Source organism: Mobula hypostoma, chromosome 5, assembly GCF_963921235.1.
Source record: "Mobula hypostoma chromosome 5, sMobHyp1.1, whole genome shotgun sequence".
Lineage (NCBI taxonomy): Eukaryota > Metazoa > Chordata > Chondrichthyes > Myliobatiformes > Myliobatidae > Mobula > Mobula hypostoma.
The window spans coordinates 104,401,631-104,420,620 of NC_086101.1; the positions used below are offsets into that span (position 1 = coordinate 104,401,631).

Below are 18,990 nucleotides of genomic sequence, written 5' to 3' on the forward strand. Positions count from 1 at the left end.
TGGATGAGTTAAAAGCTTCAGTAGCTGAGTTGGGCGAGACTGTGCATACAACAACTGTTGCCCGGGTGCTTTACCACTGAGTGCCACTGCTGAAAAAAAACTCACATGAACTCAGCTGGAAGAAAGTTCTATGGTCTGATAAAACCAAAATTGAGCTTTTTGGCCATCATACTAAACGCTATGTTTGCAAGCCCTGGAATACTTGTGAAGCTAGAGGATAAAACGAATGCAGCAAAATACAGGGAAATCCTGGAGAAAACCCTGAAGCAATCTGCAATACAACTGCAACTTGGAAGATTTGTTTTCCTGGAAGACAAGGAAGACAATGACCCCAAGCATAAAGACAAAGCTACACAGTTAATGTCCTGGAGAGGCCTCAATCTAACTGAATTTGTGGCTGGATTTGAAAAGGTCTGTTCACTCACGATCCCTGAGCAATCTGATAGAGCTTGAACAGTTTTGTAAAGAAGAATGGGGAAAAATTGCAGTGTCCAGATGTGCAAAACTGATAGAGAGCTACCCACACAGACTCCAGGCTGCAATTGCTGCCAAAGGTGCATCTACTAAATACTGACTTGAAGGGGGTGAATACTTATGCAATCAATTGTTTGGTGTTTTATACTTGAAATTAATTTAGATCACTTTATAGAGATCTGTCTTCACTTTGACATGAAAGAGTCTTTTTCTGTTGATCAGTGTCAAAAAAGCCAAATTAAATCCACTGTGATTCAATTTTGTAAAACAATAAAATACAAAAACTTCCAAGGGGGTGGGAGTGAATACTTTTTAAGTATATATTAAATAAGAGGCGGGAGGAGAAGATGGCAGGGTGCGCAGCTCTCTGGTGAAATATCGTATCTGTTAAATAGGGGCCGTGGGCAATTCTGATTTGATGGAGACAGACGTGAAAGCACAGAGGAACATCTGGAGAAATTTCTGAAATACCGGTTCGCTGCCGTTGTTACTGTGCGATCGAGAATCTTCTGGACGGAAGGCCCCAAAATCCCCGGCTTTGCCTGCTGCTGGCGACCGAGGCTGAGGTCGAAGCATTCGGATAGAGATGGTGCTCGGTACTCGGTGTCAGAGGGCTGATCGGAGGCTCAAAGTTTTCGGACAACTCAGAGTCAGACTGTGGTCGGGCATGGCAAGGAGAGTTTTCTTTCTTCTCCCGTCTGTGTGAGATGTGGGACATTCGAGAGACTTTGAACTTTTTTACTGTGCCATGGCCTGTTCTTCATCAAGTTATGGTATTGTTGCACTGTTGTAACTATATGTTATAATTATGTGTTTTTTGTTAGTTTTTCAGTCTTGGTCTGTCCTGTGTTTCTGTGATATCACACAGAAGGAATACTGTATCATTTCTTAATGCATGCATTACTAAATGACAATAAAAGAGGACTGCGTGTCCTCATAATCTAATCTAATAGTTAAAATAGTGCAAAAATAGAAATAACAAAGTAGTGAGGTACTATTCATGGGTTCAATGTCCATTCAGAAATTGGATGGCAGAGGGGAAGATGCTGTTCCTGATTTGGTGAATCTGTGCCATCAGGCTCCTGTACCTCTTTTCCAATGGTAGTAATGAAAACAAGGCATGATCTGAGTGATGAGGATCCTTTATGATGGATGTCACCTGTTTGAGTGATAGCACCTTGAAGATGCCCCGGATACTGCGGAGGCTAGAGCCAATGATGGAGCTGAGTTTAGCCCATCTCACCACTCCCCTTACCAGACAGTAATATAGCCAGTTAGAATGTTCTCCACAGTACAGCTGTAGAAATTAGTATTACAGTGGAGTAAAGGGAATTACAGAGGCATGAGAGAGGAGCTGGATGGCCACAATTGATTTGAAGGGAACATTAGCAGGGATGATGGCAAGCAGCAATGGCTGGAATTTCTGAGAGCAATTCAGAAGGTGCAGGATAGATACATCCCAAAGAAGAAGCATTCTAAAGGCAGGATGATGCAGGCACAGCTGACGAGACGTCAAAGCCAGCATAAAAGCCAAAGAGAGGACATATAATACAGCAAAAATTAGTGGGAAGTTAGATGATTGGGAAGCTTTTAAAAACCAACAGAAGGCAACTAAAAAGTCATAAAGAAGCAAAATATGGAATACAAAGGTAATCTAGTCAGTAATGATTAAAGATGAAGCAAAAAGCTTCTTCAGAAACATAAACTGTAAAAGAGAAGCGAGAGTAGATATCAGGCTGCTGGAAAATGATACTGGAGAGTTAGTAATGGGGGAAAAGGAAATGATGAACAAGTATTTTGCATCAGTCTTTACTGTGGAAGACACTAGCAGTAGTTTGAGAGTGTCAGTGTGTTAAGTTGTCATTACAAGGAAATGCTTGGGAAACTGAAAGATCTGAAGGTAGATAAGTCACCTGGACCAGATGATCTGCACCCCAGGGTTCTGAAAGAGGTGGCAAGAGATTGTGGGGGAATTAGTAATGATCTTTCAAGAATAACTAGATTCTGGCATGGTTCCAGAGGACTGGAAAATTGCAAATGTCACACCACTCTTCAAGAAACTGTTCTGGGGATATTTGCGTGGTGTTCTGCATAGGTATGTTCCAATGAGACAGGGAAAGGATAGTAGGGTACAGGAATTCTGGTGTACAAAATCTAATCAAGAAAAAAAGAAAAGCTTATGAAAGGTTCAAAAAACTATGTAATGATAAAGATCTGGAAGATTATAAGGCTAGCAGGAATAACTTTAAGAATGAAATTAGGAGAGCCAGAAGGGGCCATGAGAAGGCCTTGGTGGACAGGATTAAGGAAAACCCCAAGGCATTCTACAGGTATGTGAAGAGCAAGAGGATAAGAGGTGAGCGAATAGGACCAATCAAGTGTGACAGTGGAGAAGTATGTATGGAACCAGAAAAAATAGCTGAGGTACTCAATGAATACTTTGCTTTGGTATTCACAACGGAAAAGGATCTTGGCGATTGTAGGGATGACTTGCAATGGACTGAAAAGCTTGAGTATGTAGATATTAAGGAAAAGGACGTGCTGGAGCTTTTGGAAAGCATCAAGTTGGCTAAGTCTCCCAGACCAGATGAGATATACCACAAGCTACTGTGGGAGGCGAGGGAGGAGACTGGGGATGGGGGAGGTTCCGGAGGATTGGAGGGTTGTAGATATTTTTCCCTTATTCAAGAAAGAGAATAGAGATAGCCCAGAAAATTATAGACTAGTGATTCTTACTTCAGTGGTTGGTAAGTTGATGGAAAAGATCCTGAGAGGCAGGATTTATGAACATTTGGAGAGGCATAATATGATTAGGAATAGTCAACACGGCTTTGTGAAAGGCAGTTCGTGCCTTACGAGCCTGATTGAATTTTTTGAGGATGTGACCAAACACGTTGATGAAGATAGAGCAGTAGATGTAGTGTATATGGATTTCAGCAAAGCATTTGATAAGGTTTGCAAGGCTTATTGAGAACATAAGGAGGCATGGGATCCGAGGGGACATTGCTCTGTGGATGCAGAACCGGCTTGCCCTCAGAAGGCAAAGAGTGGTTGTAGACAGGACATATTCAGCATGGAGGTCGGTGACCAGTGTTGTGCCTCAGGGGTCTGTTCTGGGACCCCTACTCTTTGTGATTTTTATAAATGACCTGGATGAGGAAGTGGAGGGATGGGTTAGTAAATTTGCTGATGACACAAAGGTCGGGGTGTCGTGGATGGTGTGGAGGGTTGTCAGAGGTTACAGCAGGACATTGATAGGATGCAAAACTGGGCTGAGAAGTGGTAGATGAAGTTCAACCCAGATAAGTGTGAGGTGGTTCATTTTGGTAGGTCAAATATGATGGCAAAATATAATATTAATGGTAAGACTCTTGGCAGCGTAGAGGATCAGAGGGATCTCGGGGTATAAGGCCACAGGACACTCAAAGCCGCTGCGCAGGTTGACTCTGTGGTTAAGAAGGCCTACGGTGTATCGGCCTTCATCATTTGTGGGACTGAGTTCAAGAGCAGAGGTATTGTTGCAGCTATACAATCCTGGTCAGACTCCACTTGGAGTACTGTGCTCAGTTCTGGTCACCTCACTACAGAAAGGTTGTGGAAACTATAGAAAGGGTGCAGAGATTTACAGGGATGTTAACAACAGGAATTCTGCAGATGCTGGAAATTCAAGCAACACACATCAAAGTTGCTGGTGAACACAGCAGGCCAGGCAGCATCTATAGGAAGAGGCGCAGTCAACGTTTCAGGCCGAGACCCTTCCTGCTGCGTTCACCAGCAACTTTGATGTGTGTTACAGGGATGTTGCCTGGATTGGGGAGCATGCCTTACGAGAATAGGTTGAGTGAACTTGGGGTTTTCTCCTTGGAGTAACGGAGGATGAGAGGTGATTTGATAGAGGTGTACAAGATAATGAGAGGCATTGATCGTGTGGATAGTCAGAGGCTTTTTCCCAGGGCTGAAATGGCTAACACGAGAGGGCAGAGTTTTAAGGTGCTTTGAAGTAGGTGTGGAGGAGATGTCAGGGGTAAGTTTTTAACACAGAGAATGGTGAGTGCGTGGAATGGGCTGCCAGTGATGGTGGTGGAGGTGGATACAATAGGGCTTTAAAAACTACAAGGAGCTTAGAAAAGTAGAGGGCTATGGGTAACCCTAGGTAATTTCTACAGTAAGTACATGTTCAGCACAGCTTTGTGGGCTGAAGGGCCTGTAGGTTTCCTGTTTCTAAAATCAACTGTGGAGTAGACTTGATTGAAATGGCCAAATTCTGTTCCTATATCCAATGGTCGTATTTTCAGGAGCTCACACACCACCATCTAAGTGTGCTCTTCCTCTGTATACTCCCCACACCCGTCTAGTGCTGCATATCTACAACTGCTAGAGAACTACAGCATAGAACAGGTGCTTCAGCTCGGTCCACTTGGTATTTCTCTCCATAAATACTGCTTGACCTACTGAATTTGCGTGTGAAGATTTGCAGCACTGCAGAATTTCCTGTTTGATAGAGTAGCCTGCCTGCCGAAGGGTTAGTATCAGCATGCTCGCAGCACCATCTACTGACAGTGGAAGAAACCCAGACTGGGCTGCAAGAACTGTCTTAGTATGCAGTTGAGAATAAAGAGGGGGCTCAACTTTCCACCCTATTGTACTTTGTGCTGGCATTAGAGTCCAGGAAGTTCATGAGAATGAATGGTGAACCTACAGGCAGCTTGGCTCAGCATGCAGTAAATTTGTAGAGATGGCAGACTGTTGCAATAAACATCAGGTTGTTATTTTAACTTTCTACATATTGACTGGGAGTCCAATACTGTAAAGGAGATAGATGGAACTATTTGTCCAGTGAGTTGAGTAAAGTTTCTATCATAAGTACAAAGAAATCCCAATTAGTGCACAATACTAGATCTATTAGGTTTGTGTAGGGGAACATTTTGCTTATAGTGATTATACCATCAGCTTTGAGACAATTATGCATAATTAGATGACTAGAATCAAAATCAGAATGTTATCAGAAAAGACCTGGCAAGTGTGGCTTGGGACAAGTTCAAAGGTGAGAATTTCAGAGTTGCGTGTTCCTGTCAGAATAGACAAGTTTTGGGAACCTTGGTCTTTTGAGAAATATTGACAGAAACCTGAGCATGTTTGGCTCAGGACCACTATGCTCTTTAGCAGCTGTGTGGCAACCAACACCAAATTGCTACACAACTTTCCTGTCATTCAAGGACCGCCCCCCCCCCCCCAAAGGAACCATGGCAACCTTATTCATTCTTGCCAGTTCCCCAAAATTCAAAAGTTTACCATAAATCCCATGATTGGGCCTCCACCACCCTGAGAATTCATGACCATAGAAAATTTCTACAATTTAGCCTAAACAACCAGCCCTCATTTCATAGGTTTTGTTTGACAACACTGTTAAGTCTCATTAGGATCTCGTATGTTTGTATGCAGCTCAGTTTGAACTATTAAGGAAGAGACCCAGAATGTGATATAGATCAAAGATAGGCATCATCGTAATGAGTGGAATCACCTTGTCAAATAATTTAACCAAACAAGCATTGGTGGGTGTTTACCAGATTTAATGTTCAATAATACATGGATTTATAAAGTGCAACATCCAAAGCACGAGACACAGGACACCACTCTAGCAACAAAGTTGAGCTCAGCAATTTGCCATAGCTCAGGCAAGTGAAATTGTTCTTTTTAAAATTAAGTTGGTGGTGAAATGGCCTCAAACTGATAGCCTAGCATCGATGGCTACAGATGTGCAGCCATGCCCAGCATCAGAGATGGAGAATGCTCTGTGCACAAGTGTTGCAAGCTATAGTAACTCCAGCCACTCCACATTCCAATACCACGGACTCTAATCCCTACTCTGTTCCACACAGGTGCTCATTGACGATTCCCAGAACACTGCACATAAACAAATACAAATTTATTGAACGGCATTTAATAAATACTATACAGAATGCAAGATTTGTACACTTTCCATCCATGATTAGTGCACACTCTCATAATGCTAACCCACACTGCATAATCTAATAACATTATCCTGAAGTAAGCTGGCTTCACGTAGTTGGCAGACTTCAGACATCGGAGGTACTTCCGGGTCCGCAAGTAAATGGTTATATGATGGAGGATATCTAATGCTACTAAATCTAAGAGACAACTGGGTCCAAAATGGTACTTACCCAGAAATTTTAATGGCCCCATAAGTATTTTCTTTACCCACCCCATACCAGTCTGAACCTTTCAAGGAGGAAGGACGAGGATTGCCTCCAAATTCAAGCTGACCACCAACAGTGTTGTACACAATGATCAGTTCTGAGCATCCAGGAGACACTCAACAGTTTAAAAGAGAGAATCTGGGATTTCAGGTAAACAGTCACCATTCACAGCCTCTATCACAGCTTCTCAAAACCAACTCAGATCAGGTCAGCCACATTCATCGGCATTTCATCCACAGTAGTGTTGTAGAACGACTCAATGTCACGAAGGGTCCGCCTGTCTTCCTCAGTGATTAGATTAATGGCCACACCTTTGCGCCCAAAACGGCCTCCACGGCCAATTCTGCAGGAAGAAAGGTAGGTCATCAGTTGGTTGGGGCAAGGACATACTTGATCAAAGTAGTCAAAAACACAAGGATAAAGCCGATTACTCACCTGTGAATATAGTTCTCACGGTTTGAAGGTAGATCATAGTTGATGACCAGGGACACTTGCTGCACATCAATCCCACGGGCCTAAAACAAACAGCACCATCAGATACCTGCAACAACTGTACATACAGTGCAATGAAGCAAGGCATTGAACTTCCCAGTGAAACTTTCATAATGAAAAATGCACAGTACTTTGCAGAGCAGTGCATGTAGTGAGAGTATGAAATCCAAGTGTGTAAATGATTGCAGACAGAATTCAGTGTATTATGTCTGCACAGCACTCAGATATAAATCATTGTGTAAAACTCACCAGCAAGTCAGTAGTAATGAGAACACGGCTGGATCCTGAGCGGAACTCTCGCATAATAAGGTCTCTCTCCTTTTGGTCCATGTCACCGTGCTGCAGGGAAACACCATCAGCCGTCTGTCAGAGCACTACTGCACAGAAACAGGCCCACCTAGTCCATGCCAAACAGCTCAGCTCCGCACACTCACCACTGGAGTGGTTCCTCATGTCCCTCAAGCAAGACACTTTACATGTATCCTATCCATTGACCTTTATCAAATCACCCGTCGTTCTACTACACTCCAGGAAATAAAAGTTGAACCTCCGTAAGTCGAGGTGTTTTCAACTGCAGCAGGGTCAACCAAAGGCACTTTGTAAATATACATTTTATATCACAAGACCCTGCTGATCATTAAGTTAAAAGGTCTACCCCATCAGCAAATTGCTCCTTGGTGGAAACACTAGTGCTGCCTGCAAAAGTTGGTGTGCAAAGGCCAATGACAGTCTAACAAGTGATCATCTTACTTGCTTTCTTGTGATCAAGACCCTCTTGGACATTGTTAATGTGGATTGCTGCAAACCCAGTGAACTGATTAACTGACAGTAGGCAGGGACCAACGCACCTTTTGTTACAGCAGGGACTAAATTACAGTGCTGCCTGTTTACAGCCACCCAGCAGAGGCAGAGTCAGCGCGCTCCACCAGTGATGGTGAGTGTGACATCCAAACCAGAGTCAGTGCCCCCCCCCCCCCCGCCACCACACCAGCATTTGCTAGGCAGTATTGTTTGACAACAGAACGCTGCAACATTCACAAAGGTCTGGATGTTTTTTTAAATGTGTAATAGTACTTCACTGATATCTTATACGTGCTTACTATCTTGTGCGCCTTTTACTGTATGGCGGCTGGCACCTTTGACCCGGAGCAGTATTCCGTGTATTAAATGACAATTAAACTTGAACCCATTCAGCTCTTTCCTACAACTCAGATCAAGTTCTGCAACATCCTCGTAAATCTTCTCTATACCCTTTTGATTATATTGCTTTTTTCCCTCTGTAGGTAGGTGACCAAAACTGAACACAATACTCCAAAATTGGCCTCAGTGACATTCAAAAATAACATCCCAGCTCCTGTACTAAATACTGACCAATGAAGGCTAATGTTTGGAAGTCTCTTTATGACCCTGTCTGTGACTTGGGTGAATGCTAACTGCTATTCAGCACTGTAACTGATCGGTCACAGGAAAGTAATAGGACTACCACACTTAACAGGTCCTCAGCCAAGATTAATTGATACAAGGACCTTTCATTCAGGGTGAAGGAAATATTTGATAAAGCAGAAATGAAAGTGCAATGCAATCTTTACCAATGCAGAAACAGTGAAATCTCTGGCAAGCATTTTTTCGGTGAGCCAATCCACTTTCCTCCTGGTGTTGATGAATATCACAGCTTGAGTGATAGTGAGAGTTTCATACAGATCACACAGCGTGTCCAGCTTCCATTCCTAGGAGGAAACCAATGTAAAAGAATAAGGTGGACAAACTCGTGACACAATTAAGATTCAACTTTATTGTCATTGTGCAGATACAAAGCCAATGAATTGCAGTTAGCATCTGACCAGAAATGCAAAGAATAGTCAGTATTAAGAGATTGTCGTGGCTGAAAGGAAGGCATAGTTGCAAACTTTTATCAAGAATATACTGTGTGTTGAAAAGACAGGCATATATATGGTGTAACTCTGTTGGTAAGAGATGGAGTTACCTCTTTAGAAAGAGGTGACAGGGTCAGAGAATGTTGAAACTTCATGGGGACTTTAGCAACTGCAATTGTAAAACACACAATACGGGAATCATATCGGCCTCTAAATAGTAGCCAGGATTGCAAAGAGAACTGGAAAAGCCTTGTAATACGGGTAATGTCGTAAATGTAATGGGGGACTTCAATAAGCAAGAATAGGAAAATCAGGTGGATGCCGATTACAAGAGTGGGAATTTGTTGAATGCCTATGAGATGGCTTTTATTTAATATTTTATTTTTATTTGGACAAGGTATTCGCAAGTATTACACAAACTTTTTTACGTGTAAAACCTTTTCCATTTTTAAAATATATGTATAAATCTATATATATTTATATATTCACAATTACACATTCATGTTTGCTCCTACCCACAGACATACTTACCCAATCCCTATGTACTTATTTACTTCATTTTATCATTTTTCCCCAAATATTTTTCTTTACTTGTATTAATTCCACGTTTTCCAGAAAAAAAAGTGAACATTCGAACCAAGGGAGCTTACGTTAACACTATTACTATGTTGATAAGGAAAGCAGTATGAACATTTAGGAGAGTCAACTAAAGTCTGTTTGCATTGGGGTTATAAATTCAATCCATTTATCTCAAATTTGATAGTTTTCTTTTTGAATCCTCAGAGTAAGTTATCTTTTCCATTTTAAATATTTCCAAAATCATTTCATGCCAATCTTCTAATACAGGTGATGTTAGATTTAGCCACTTTCTGGTGATTGATTTCTTACTTGCCGCTAACTAGCAGCTTTATATCTTCTGTTCCAAAAAACAATACATGCCCCAAATAGAATCTCCAAATTCAGAGGTATCTGAGTCTTAAATACCTTAACTAATGTTCTGAAAATACCTTTCTTATAATAAATTAATAAACTTAATTTAGGGCAATCCCAAAAAATATGGAAATGATTTGCCTCCTTGGAGCCACACCTTCTCCTTCTCCAACACACCACGTTTGTGTCTTCATATTTTTCGTGGTATGGGATCTTGAAGTACCTTATAATATTTTGCCAGCAATGTTCTCTCCTAACCAAAGAGTTAGTTGAAGGAGATGGCTTTTTAAAGCAGTTTGTGCTTGAGCGTACGAGGGGAATGGCAATCTTGGATTGGGTGTTTTGTAATAAGATTAGGTTTATCAAGGAGCTTAACATAAAGTAACCCTCAGGACACAGTGATCACAATATGATTGAACTTTACAATACTACAATTTGAGAGGGAGAAACACAAGTCAGTATCGCAATGGAATAGAGAATTACAGGGACATGAAAGGAGCTTACCCAGGTGGATTGGAGGAGGATACTGGCAAGAATGATGGACAAGCAGAGATGGGTGAAGTGTCTGGGAATAGCTCACCCAGCACAGGACAGGTATGTCCCACAGAGGTAGTTCTCAAATGGCAGGGGGTAGGCAACCATATCTGGGGAAGGGATGTTGAGGACTGCACAAAAGCCAAGGAAAGGGCATATAAAGTAGCAAAGGATAGTGGGAAATTGGATTGGAAAGCTTTTACAATCCAATGAAAGGCAACTGAAAAAGCTTTAAGAAGGGAAAAGATGAAATATGATGGCGAACTAGCTGATATAAAGCAGGATACAAGTTTTCTTTCAGTTATATAAAAGGAAGGCGAGAGGTGGAGCACTGACTAATGATGTTGGTGAGGCAGTAATGGGGAACAATGAAAGGTCACATGAACTTTATGCAAACCTTATATCTGTCTTCATTGTGGAAGACACGAGCTGTGTGCTAGAGGTCTGCAAGTGTTGGAGCAAGAGTGGGTGCCATTACTACTATGAAGCAAAAAGTGCTAGGCAAACTCAAAAGGTCTTAAGGTGGATAACGTCACCTGGACCAGAAGATGTCACTCCACTCTTTAAGAAGGGAGCAGGGCAAAAGAAAGGAAATTATATATCGCTTAATCTAACCACAGTGGTTGGGAAAATCTATTAGTAAGGATGAGGGTCTGTGGTACTTGGAGACTAATGATAAAATAAATCAAAGTCAGCATGGCTTCCATAAAGGAAAATCTTGCCCGACAAATCTTCCAGTTCAAGAACAAGCAGGGTGGACAAAAGTGGAAGCAAATGTCCTGACGAAGGGTCTCTGCCCGAAACGTTGACTGTACCTCTTCCTATAGATGCTGCCTGGCCTGCTGTGTTCACCAGCAACTTTTACTTGGATTTTTAGAAGGTATCTGACAAGGTGCCACACATGAGGCTGCTTTACAAGATAAATTCTATGGCAGTATAGGAAGGACAGAGGAATGGCTGACAGCAGGAGTGGGAATAAATGGGTCCTTTTCTGATTGGTTGCCAGTGGCTAGTGTTGTTCCTCAGGGGTCAGTATTGGGACCACGCTTTTCACATTATTTGAGAATGACTTGGATTATGGCAAAGTTTGCAGATGATATGACAGAGGTAGGTAGGACTGAGGAAGTAATGTGATTGCAGCAGGACTTAAATAAATTGAAATAATGGGCAAAAAAGTGGCAGATGGAATACAGTATTGGGATGTAATGATGCATTTTGATAAAAGGAACATTAGTGTGAAGAATTACCTAAAAGGGAAGGTTCAAATATCAGGTTTGGGAGTCCTCATGCAAACTCCCAACGTAAATTACAGGTTGAGTCTGTAGTAAAGGCAGCAAATACAATGTTGGCATTTACTTCAAGGGGAATAAAATATAAGAGCAGAGATAATGCCTAGTCAGGCCATACTGTCAACAGTTTTGGGCTCTATATGTCAGAAAAGATGTGTTGTCTTTGGTGAGAATGAAGAGGAAGTTCACGAGGATGATTCCAGGAATGAAAGGGTTGGAAGCCCTGGGCCTATACTCACTAGAATTTAGAACAATGTAGGGGTGGGGGGTTGGGGAAGAATCTCAATGGAACTCACTGGTTGTGGAAGGACTAGATAGGGTGGATGGGGAGAGGATGTTTCCAATGGTGGGAGCATCCAGAACTAGAGGGCACCACCTCAAAAATGAGGGGTGACCTTTTAGAACAGGAGTGCTTTTTTAAGCAAGAATAATGAATCTGTGGAATGCTCTGCTGGACTGCGGTGGCATTCAAGTCCATGTGTATACTTAAGCTGGAAATTAAGTTTCCTGATCAGTCAGGGCATCTAAGGATATGGCAAGAATGGGATCCAGGATCAGCCACAATGGAATGGTGGAGCAGACTCAATGGGCTGAATGGCCTAATTCTGTTCCTGTGTCTTAGGGTCTCCATGGATCAAATCAACAAAACATTAACATCCCCAACCCAAGCATTCTATAATTAAAGCATTTTCTGAAAATGTCACCTGCAATATAGTTATGCAAAATTACTGAAGCAGTTATGCACAGTGGAATACAGGCAGTCACTCTACCAGGGAGCTGAGACGAGAACAGCACAGAGCTGCCACAGAAGTAAAAAGCTCCCTGGACAGCAGTAATTTGCTCAAGTCCCTCATAACCTCACCTCGCGCTCCACGTTGATGTAGAACTGCCTGATACCCTCCAGTGTGAGCTCCTCCTTCTTCACAAGGATACGAATCGGATCACGCATGAACTTCTTGGTCACCTCCAGGACATCGGAAGGCATTGTAGCAGATAGCAATACAACCTAATTTATAAGAGCACTTCAGAATTACTATTTCCACCTTGGTGCCACAAATGCAATGTTGTTTTTGCTGAGAATGTGCCACCGTATGTACAGGTCAAAGCACCGGACATTAAGAAAGAGGTCCACTTCTCCCATGTCCATGGGTGGGCTTTCATATATGTCCCAACAAATCCTGCTGTCACTGATGAGAACCTCAGGTTTCCTCCAATGCTCTCAACTTCAGCAAGATGCTTGCAAAGGACAATATGATTAGAAATAACTACATCAACTTACAGGCTTCCAATTCTAACTGTAATACAACACAAGTTTGACAAGTCAGAAAAGCAGCGTGGAAAGGCGGTTAGTAAAAAATCTCTAGCTAAGACTTTATTGCTCTGCCAAGATCTATGCTCAATGGAAAGCCAAGATGGGTGCAAGTAGTGAAACTGACAAACTGCATAGCAGCAAGGCAAGATCGACCTACCAAATCCATTAGAGAAAAAGCAGCTCAGATCGTACTTCCAACTTGAGGCCTTTCATTTGGTATTGTATTCAAATTACATAAAATGCTTTTGTCAAACTTTCAAATTAATTCAACCAAGAAAACACTAACTGGCATAACAAACAGACCATAGCTGTCTTTTTTTTAAGAATATTACAATACTTCATACCTTTTGTAGTAATTTCTACTTTGGAAAAGGGACCACTCGAAAACTTCATGTCCAAAGGAACAACTTTATCTGGGACGGCAAAACCAATGCGGCAGAGAGGCTTATACACACATGCGCAGAAAAGACCGGTAGTAAAACCCCACAACCCCAGAAACAACCTCTTGTTTACAAAGTTTTCCATAGCTGGAGTATTGCTATATTATCATAATCCTAATTGGTATTAATTTATGCTCACATTACAACACTTCTCTCCCTTTAAATTCCACCATTCCCCAAATGTTAAAGAACTGGGAAACAAAAAACAGTGGTGTCATTAGCTTGCATACCTCCAAAACTTATACTAGTGTCTCAGTAAGTTTACCAATACAAAACACCTGAAAAACGTGGCAGATTCAACATTCAGCCTGGCAAAGGAAACTGCCCATTCAAATATTCAGTCTGTCAGGTGGTTTGCGAGGGCACTGTGCTGCAACGGTTTGTTGACTTGCTGCCTGAGATAAAGAAACGAGGAGCACAAGGAACTGTCAGATGATGTGTGGCTACTGGATTTAGGGTTTCTGACAGACCCAACGGCTAAATTAAACGCACTTAACAGCGAGCACATGGGAAAAGACCGACACCTACCCCAAATGATAAGCACAGTAAATGTGATTGAGGCCAACCTTTGGATTTCAAATTTAAAGAACGGAATACTGACACACTTTCCCAACTTGGAGAAATTGTTATTGGCCATCAAGGGGAAAAAAAATGCTTTTCGCCCTGAGCAGTACTGTGCTTACCTAGACAAACTGGCAAAAGAGTTTGATCGGCGTTTTGGGGGGTTAAACGTCATGAAAAATACTGCATTTATTTCAAACCCATTTCTGCCGATCGATATAGAACAGATAGCAGCCAAATTCCAGCATGTAATTTGGAAGTGATATTGAAATGGAAATAATTGTTTGCAAAATGACATCAAGCTTAAAGCAAGATCAAGGGACGGTGACTTTTGGGAGCTTGTCAGCAGGGAGAAGTTTCCTCATCTCACCACATGTGCACTACAGTGCCTACTTCAGGTCAACGTAGCTGTGTGAAATCGCATTTTCACAGATGAAAATGATTAAATCTAAGTACAGGAGCTGTCTTACTGAGACACCTCACAGACTGGCTGTAGCTATGAGCCAAATTTTAATGAACTAGCAGAAAGTATTCAGCCCCAATCATCACACTGAGCACAAGTCAATTTTTATTCATTTATTTTTCGTGTTGAAATAATGAAACTTAGGTGTTGTAATGTGAGCATTATGGAAATAAATTAATACCAACTAGGATAATGGTAATATAGCAATACTCCCACTGCAGAAAGCTGTTTGTAAACAGAGGTTGTTTTCAGGGTCACAGGGTTTTACTTCCAGTATTTTCTGCGCATGTGCGTATAAGCCCCTCTGCCGCATTGGTTTTGCCATCCCAGATAAAGTTGTTTCTTTGGACATGAAGTTGTTGAGTGGTCCTTTTTCAAAGTAGAAGTTACTACATATGACTCACATATGCACTCTAGGGGTAAAATTTGCTTTTGCATCAGGTTTATCAGGCATAATGTATTTGTGTATTTTTTTCCCCTTTTTTTCAGGATCTACTGGGAAAGTCTCAAAGATTGACCAGTTGATTGTGATCGACTGGTTGGCAACCACTAGCCTAAACAAACACTACCTGTGACAATACCTGAATGGAGGTGTTGAGTTTTTGAAAGATTTCATAGATTTGGTCCTTAAACCCTCTGCTCAGCATCTCATCAGCTTCATCCAAAACGAACATCTTGATGTATCTTGTAGCTAAAACAGAAAGAAATTCATCTACCTAAACTGGTTTGCAATAGCAAGCAAGACCAACAAAACAAAAAACATACATTTTCTTGCATCAGTACTCATCTGGTCAAACAAGACCAGGCAACATTTCAGGTCAACCAAGCCTCTACCCAGAACATTGACTACCTCTTTGCCTCCACAGATACTTCCTGACCTTTAACAATTTCTCCTTTGAAGGAATTTAATCACCAAGCCCACCAATATTCTACATTAACACGGAAGCTGCACTCACCACCCAGTTACCATTGTTAAGGTGGAAGGTCTGACCACGTTCCTTCAACCAGGAGCATCAGCTGCTCGAGTGATATAGCCTTCACTACCAGACTGACAGCAACATTTAATCATTTTATCAGGTTAGCAACTATATACTCACAAAGGTGCTGGCGGTTCATCATGTCGAACACACGGCCTGGGGTTCCCACAACAATGTGGGGTGCTTCCAACTGAAACTTCTGCATGTCAGACCTGATGCTGGTACCACCAATACAGGAGAAGCAAGTGCCTCCCATGTAGTCCCCCAGGGCCACTATGACCTTCTGAATCTGAAACACACACACGCGAGCATTTGTGGATTGTGGACCTGGGATGGATGTACAAACAGATTCTACAGATGAGAGAGTAAACCACAAATATTCTGGAGGAACTCAGCAGGTCAGGAAGTATCTACGGAGAGGAACTAATCAGGACTGGAAAGGGGGCAGAAGCCAGAATAAGCTGAGCATGTTACAAAATTACTTTCCATAGGACTAACAACTCATCACAAAGATTGGAAATATTTGCACAAAAGATGATGCACAAAACATCTGACCAAAGCAAGGAAAAGGGAAAGGAAACACTACCTGCAGAGCCAACTCCCTGGTCGGGGCCAGGACCAGGGCCTGTGTCTCCTTCAGTTCCACATCGAGCTGCTGCAAGATAGAAATGGCAAATGTGGCTGTCTTGCCTGTCCCGGATTGTGCCTGGGCAATAACATCATACTCTGGAGAGGGAGAAGGTCAGAATTAGAGTTGTACTCTGTGGTGAAATAGCTCACACCAGTCAATGAAACCCAACTTTCATCAAATCATGTGCCCACAGCATGAATCAGCAAGCATTCACTTACAGAATATGCTGAGATGAATGAGGACTGATTACTATACCCCTAGTCAGATTTAAGAAATGTTACCATGTGTGAGGTAATTCCTTGCCCAGTGACAGGGGATAGGAGCCAGACTCAGAACCAAGGAGCATCTACACTGAAACTGTGAAATGCATCCTTTGTGTCAGCAACCAACACAGACCAAGGGTGTGGTGGGGCAGCTCGCAAATGTCACCACAATTCCGAAAACATTGCATGACTTTGGAATGTGGAAGGAAATCCACAGTCACGGAGAGGACGTATAAACTCCTTAAAGGCAGTGGTGCACCTAACTCCAAAGGCCACTTGGATAACTGTAAGTACATTATCCAAAGCCCATTTCCCATCTGCTGGTATCTAGCCCACCCCTATGATCAGCCAGAAAGTTGGCAAGTTGTCTACTACCTTAATACCGAGTGCAATCCCTACCCCTGATGCAGGGAAGAATGGCTCGCTGCTGGATAGCAGATGGCTTTTCAAACCCATAGGCATAGATTCCACGAAGGAGGTTTTCACGTAGGTTCATGTCGTCAAAGTTATCAACAATCTCAGTCCAGTTACTCTGCAAACAAAATAATCCATTATTAAGTCAGGCAGTTAAATTTTCCGTTTACAAAACATAAACAGTAAGGCAGTACAACACAAGAGGTGACTCAGCCAGGTCTGGCAGCATACATGGAGGGAAATGGTTAGGGTCAATTCCATTTAGCTGGTTTGGACACGTTGCTGTGGGAACAAGGGGAAACTGAAATGTTGGTCATGGGAGGATGCCATGAATAGACTTTGGAAATCTGCTTGGGCCCTGAGTGGTGGTGAGGCAGTTAGTGTTGGAGAGCAAGTACTCCAGCACTGCCTCTACCCCAGATTGCACAATCTATAGCTGCAGTCTCAGTAAAACATCACCCCTCCAAACTAGTGCGGCGCACAATAATCCTGGGTTTGATACTAACAAGAAATGCAAGTGAAATTTGCACAAATGACTGGACAATGGAACATTCTAGCCTGCACTCCAGAAGCAAAATTTCAAAGCGTCGATTTGAAGTTGCACCATAAAGGTGGCACCACCCTCCTGCCTTCTAAGCCAAAGCACTTGCTCATTATACAACCAGAGCTATGCTACCAAACACTCAAATGGGACAAGCCTGGGTTCTAACACCTTACTCGGTATTGTTATTGTTTGACCATACTCTAGATCAAGGCAGCATGTCATAAACTGATCTGTATGACACTTTACATTGTAGCCAGCAGATGTGACCACAATAAACCAATACATATCCATTTCATCCAAAGTTCAGGATATAGGGAAGGACAGAAGACTTAGTGCACTAAGTCTGCACCAATCATCCACCACCTGTTTTCGCTTTCCTTACATTAACACCAGATTCTGGTTGACCCACCACTCGCCCACTTGGGACCAATTAATGGACAATTAACCTATGTGGTAGAAAGCTGGAATACCTACAAGCAATCTGCAGTCATACAAATCAAACCTGTCTTGCTCACCTCAATGACTCCTTCTGGTTCCATTCTGTCAGGGGAGCCATGATCGTTAGATCTAAAAGTAAGGATGAACGGTTAGAAATATGGTGATGAACAATTGCAACTGCAGAAAAAGCATTTCACAACACCCATCTATCGGGTTTCTGAGATGATTCGGAAACCGGGACTAGCCCTAGCAGAGGTATAGCGGAATTGGATGCATTGACGCCCGAAGCCAGTCAACCACGTGCCAAGGCTGAACCTATAGGCAGCCGCATTACAATAATTACAGGAAGCTGATGAAAAAATGGATGATAACATACAGGGCTCTCCTCTCCTCCGTCCACATACTCAGTTACACATGCCAATCCCTCCGTTAGGCCACCCGGGAAACAGGCCGGCAGGTAGCCCGGGAGTTCCAACGGCGCATGCGCAGCCGCAGACCCATGCAGCTCCCGGTTGCGCAGAGTCCGTGGCGCAATGGGGCGGTGCCCGTGCGCGCGCATGTGTAGCACCGACCCCCAACACCACCCCCCCACACTACCGGCGCCACCCCAACGCAGATTCTGCCTCCAATCCCGCTCCCTTCGCCGCATTAACGAACCAGCCAGGCCGCCATAGACACAATGGGCAGCCGCCATGCATCTCCTCGCACTCGTCGACAGCGCCATCGGGTTCGGCATGCAGGACATCCGGTCGGAGTCGATCTACCCGCCCGCAGCCTCCCGACCACACCACACGTCTCTGAAACACAGATTCAACGAGGACGCCGCCCTTGCCGCTAAATGAATGGGCTCCACTCATCCTCCCCGCCGGCCATTTTGTAGAAAATTTCCACCCGCCCTTCCCTCACTAACTGATCCGAATTAGAGCATGAAGAGAACCTTTAGGATTTTTTTGGCGGTTAGTCCTTTTTATGTAAACATTCTATCCCACTGCTTTTATCCGAGAGGTACCTGTAGTCAGCACCGTCTTCTGACATAACCGTTCTTGACATTCCGTAGTCGAGAGAGAACTGCAGCGCTCCAAGCAGCGCCTTTTATACCATCCCCGCTTCGGCGCGGGCTCAACCCAACCTGCTGT

At 43.0% G+C, this 18,990-nt stretch overlaps 1 protein-coding gene and 1 non-coding gene across 2 annotated transcripts; both read right to left on the reverse strand.

Moving 5' to 3' along the window:
• Positions 1 to 6,029: 6,029 nt before the first annotated feature.
• Positions 6,030 to 18,968, reverse strand: LOC134346876 (eukaryotic initiation factor 4A-I-like). Its single transcript, XM_063048684.1, has 11 exons — positions 18,864 to 18,968; positions 17,932 to 17,983; positions 16,858 to 16,990; positions 16,151 to 16,290; positions 15,685 to 15,853; positions 15,169 to 15,278; positions 12,674 to 12,817; positions 8,774 to 8,911; positions 7,434 to 7,523; positions 7,128 to 7,207; positions 6,030 to 7,035 (listed from the first exon to the last, which is right to left on the reverse strand). The coding sequence occupies exons 1-11, from the start codon at positions 18,902 to 18,904 to the stop codon at positions 6,891 to 6,893; spliced, it is 1,242 nt and encodes a 413-aa protein (XP_062904754.1). The 5' UTR covers positions 18,905 to 18,968; the 3' UTR covers positions 6,030 to 6,890.
• On the reverse strand, positions 12,889 to 13,062 carry LOC134347412 (small nucleolar RNA SNORA81). Its single transcript, XR_010018153.1, has one exon. It is a non-coding gene; the product is annotated as a small nucleolar RNA SNORA81 (small nucleolar RNA).
• Positions 18,969 to 18,990: the final 22 nt, after the last annotated feature.

Excerpts from the sequence above, each read along its gene's own strand:
- LOC134346876 (XM_063048684.1), bottom strand. The coding sequence starts at position 18,904 with ATGTCAAGAACGGTTATGTCAGAAGACGGTGCTGACTACAG. Across the intron at positions 16,991-17,931 it reads AACCAGAAGGAGTCATTGAG|AGTAACTGGACTGAGATTGT; the intron begins GTGAGCAAGACA and ends TTTTGTTTGCAG. Across the intron at positions 15,854-16,150 it reads CCAGGGAGTTGGCTCTGCAG|ATTCAGAAGGTCATAGTGGC; the intron begins GTAGTGTTTCCT and ends TGTGTGTTTCAG.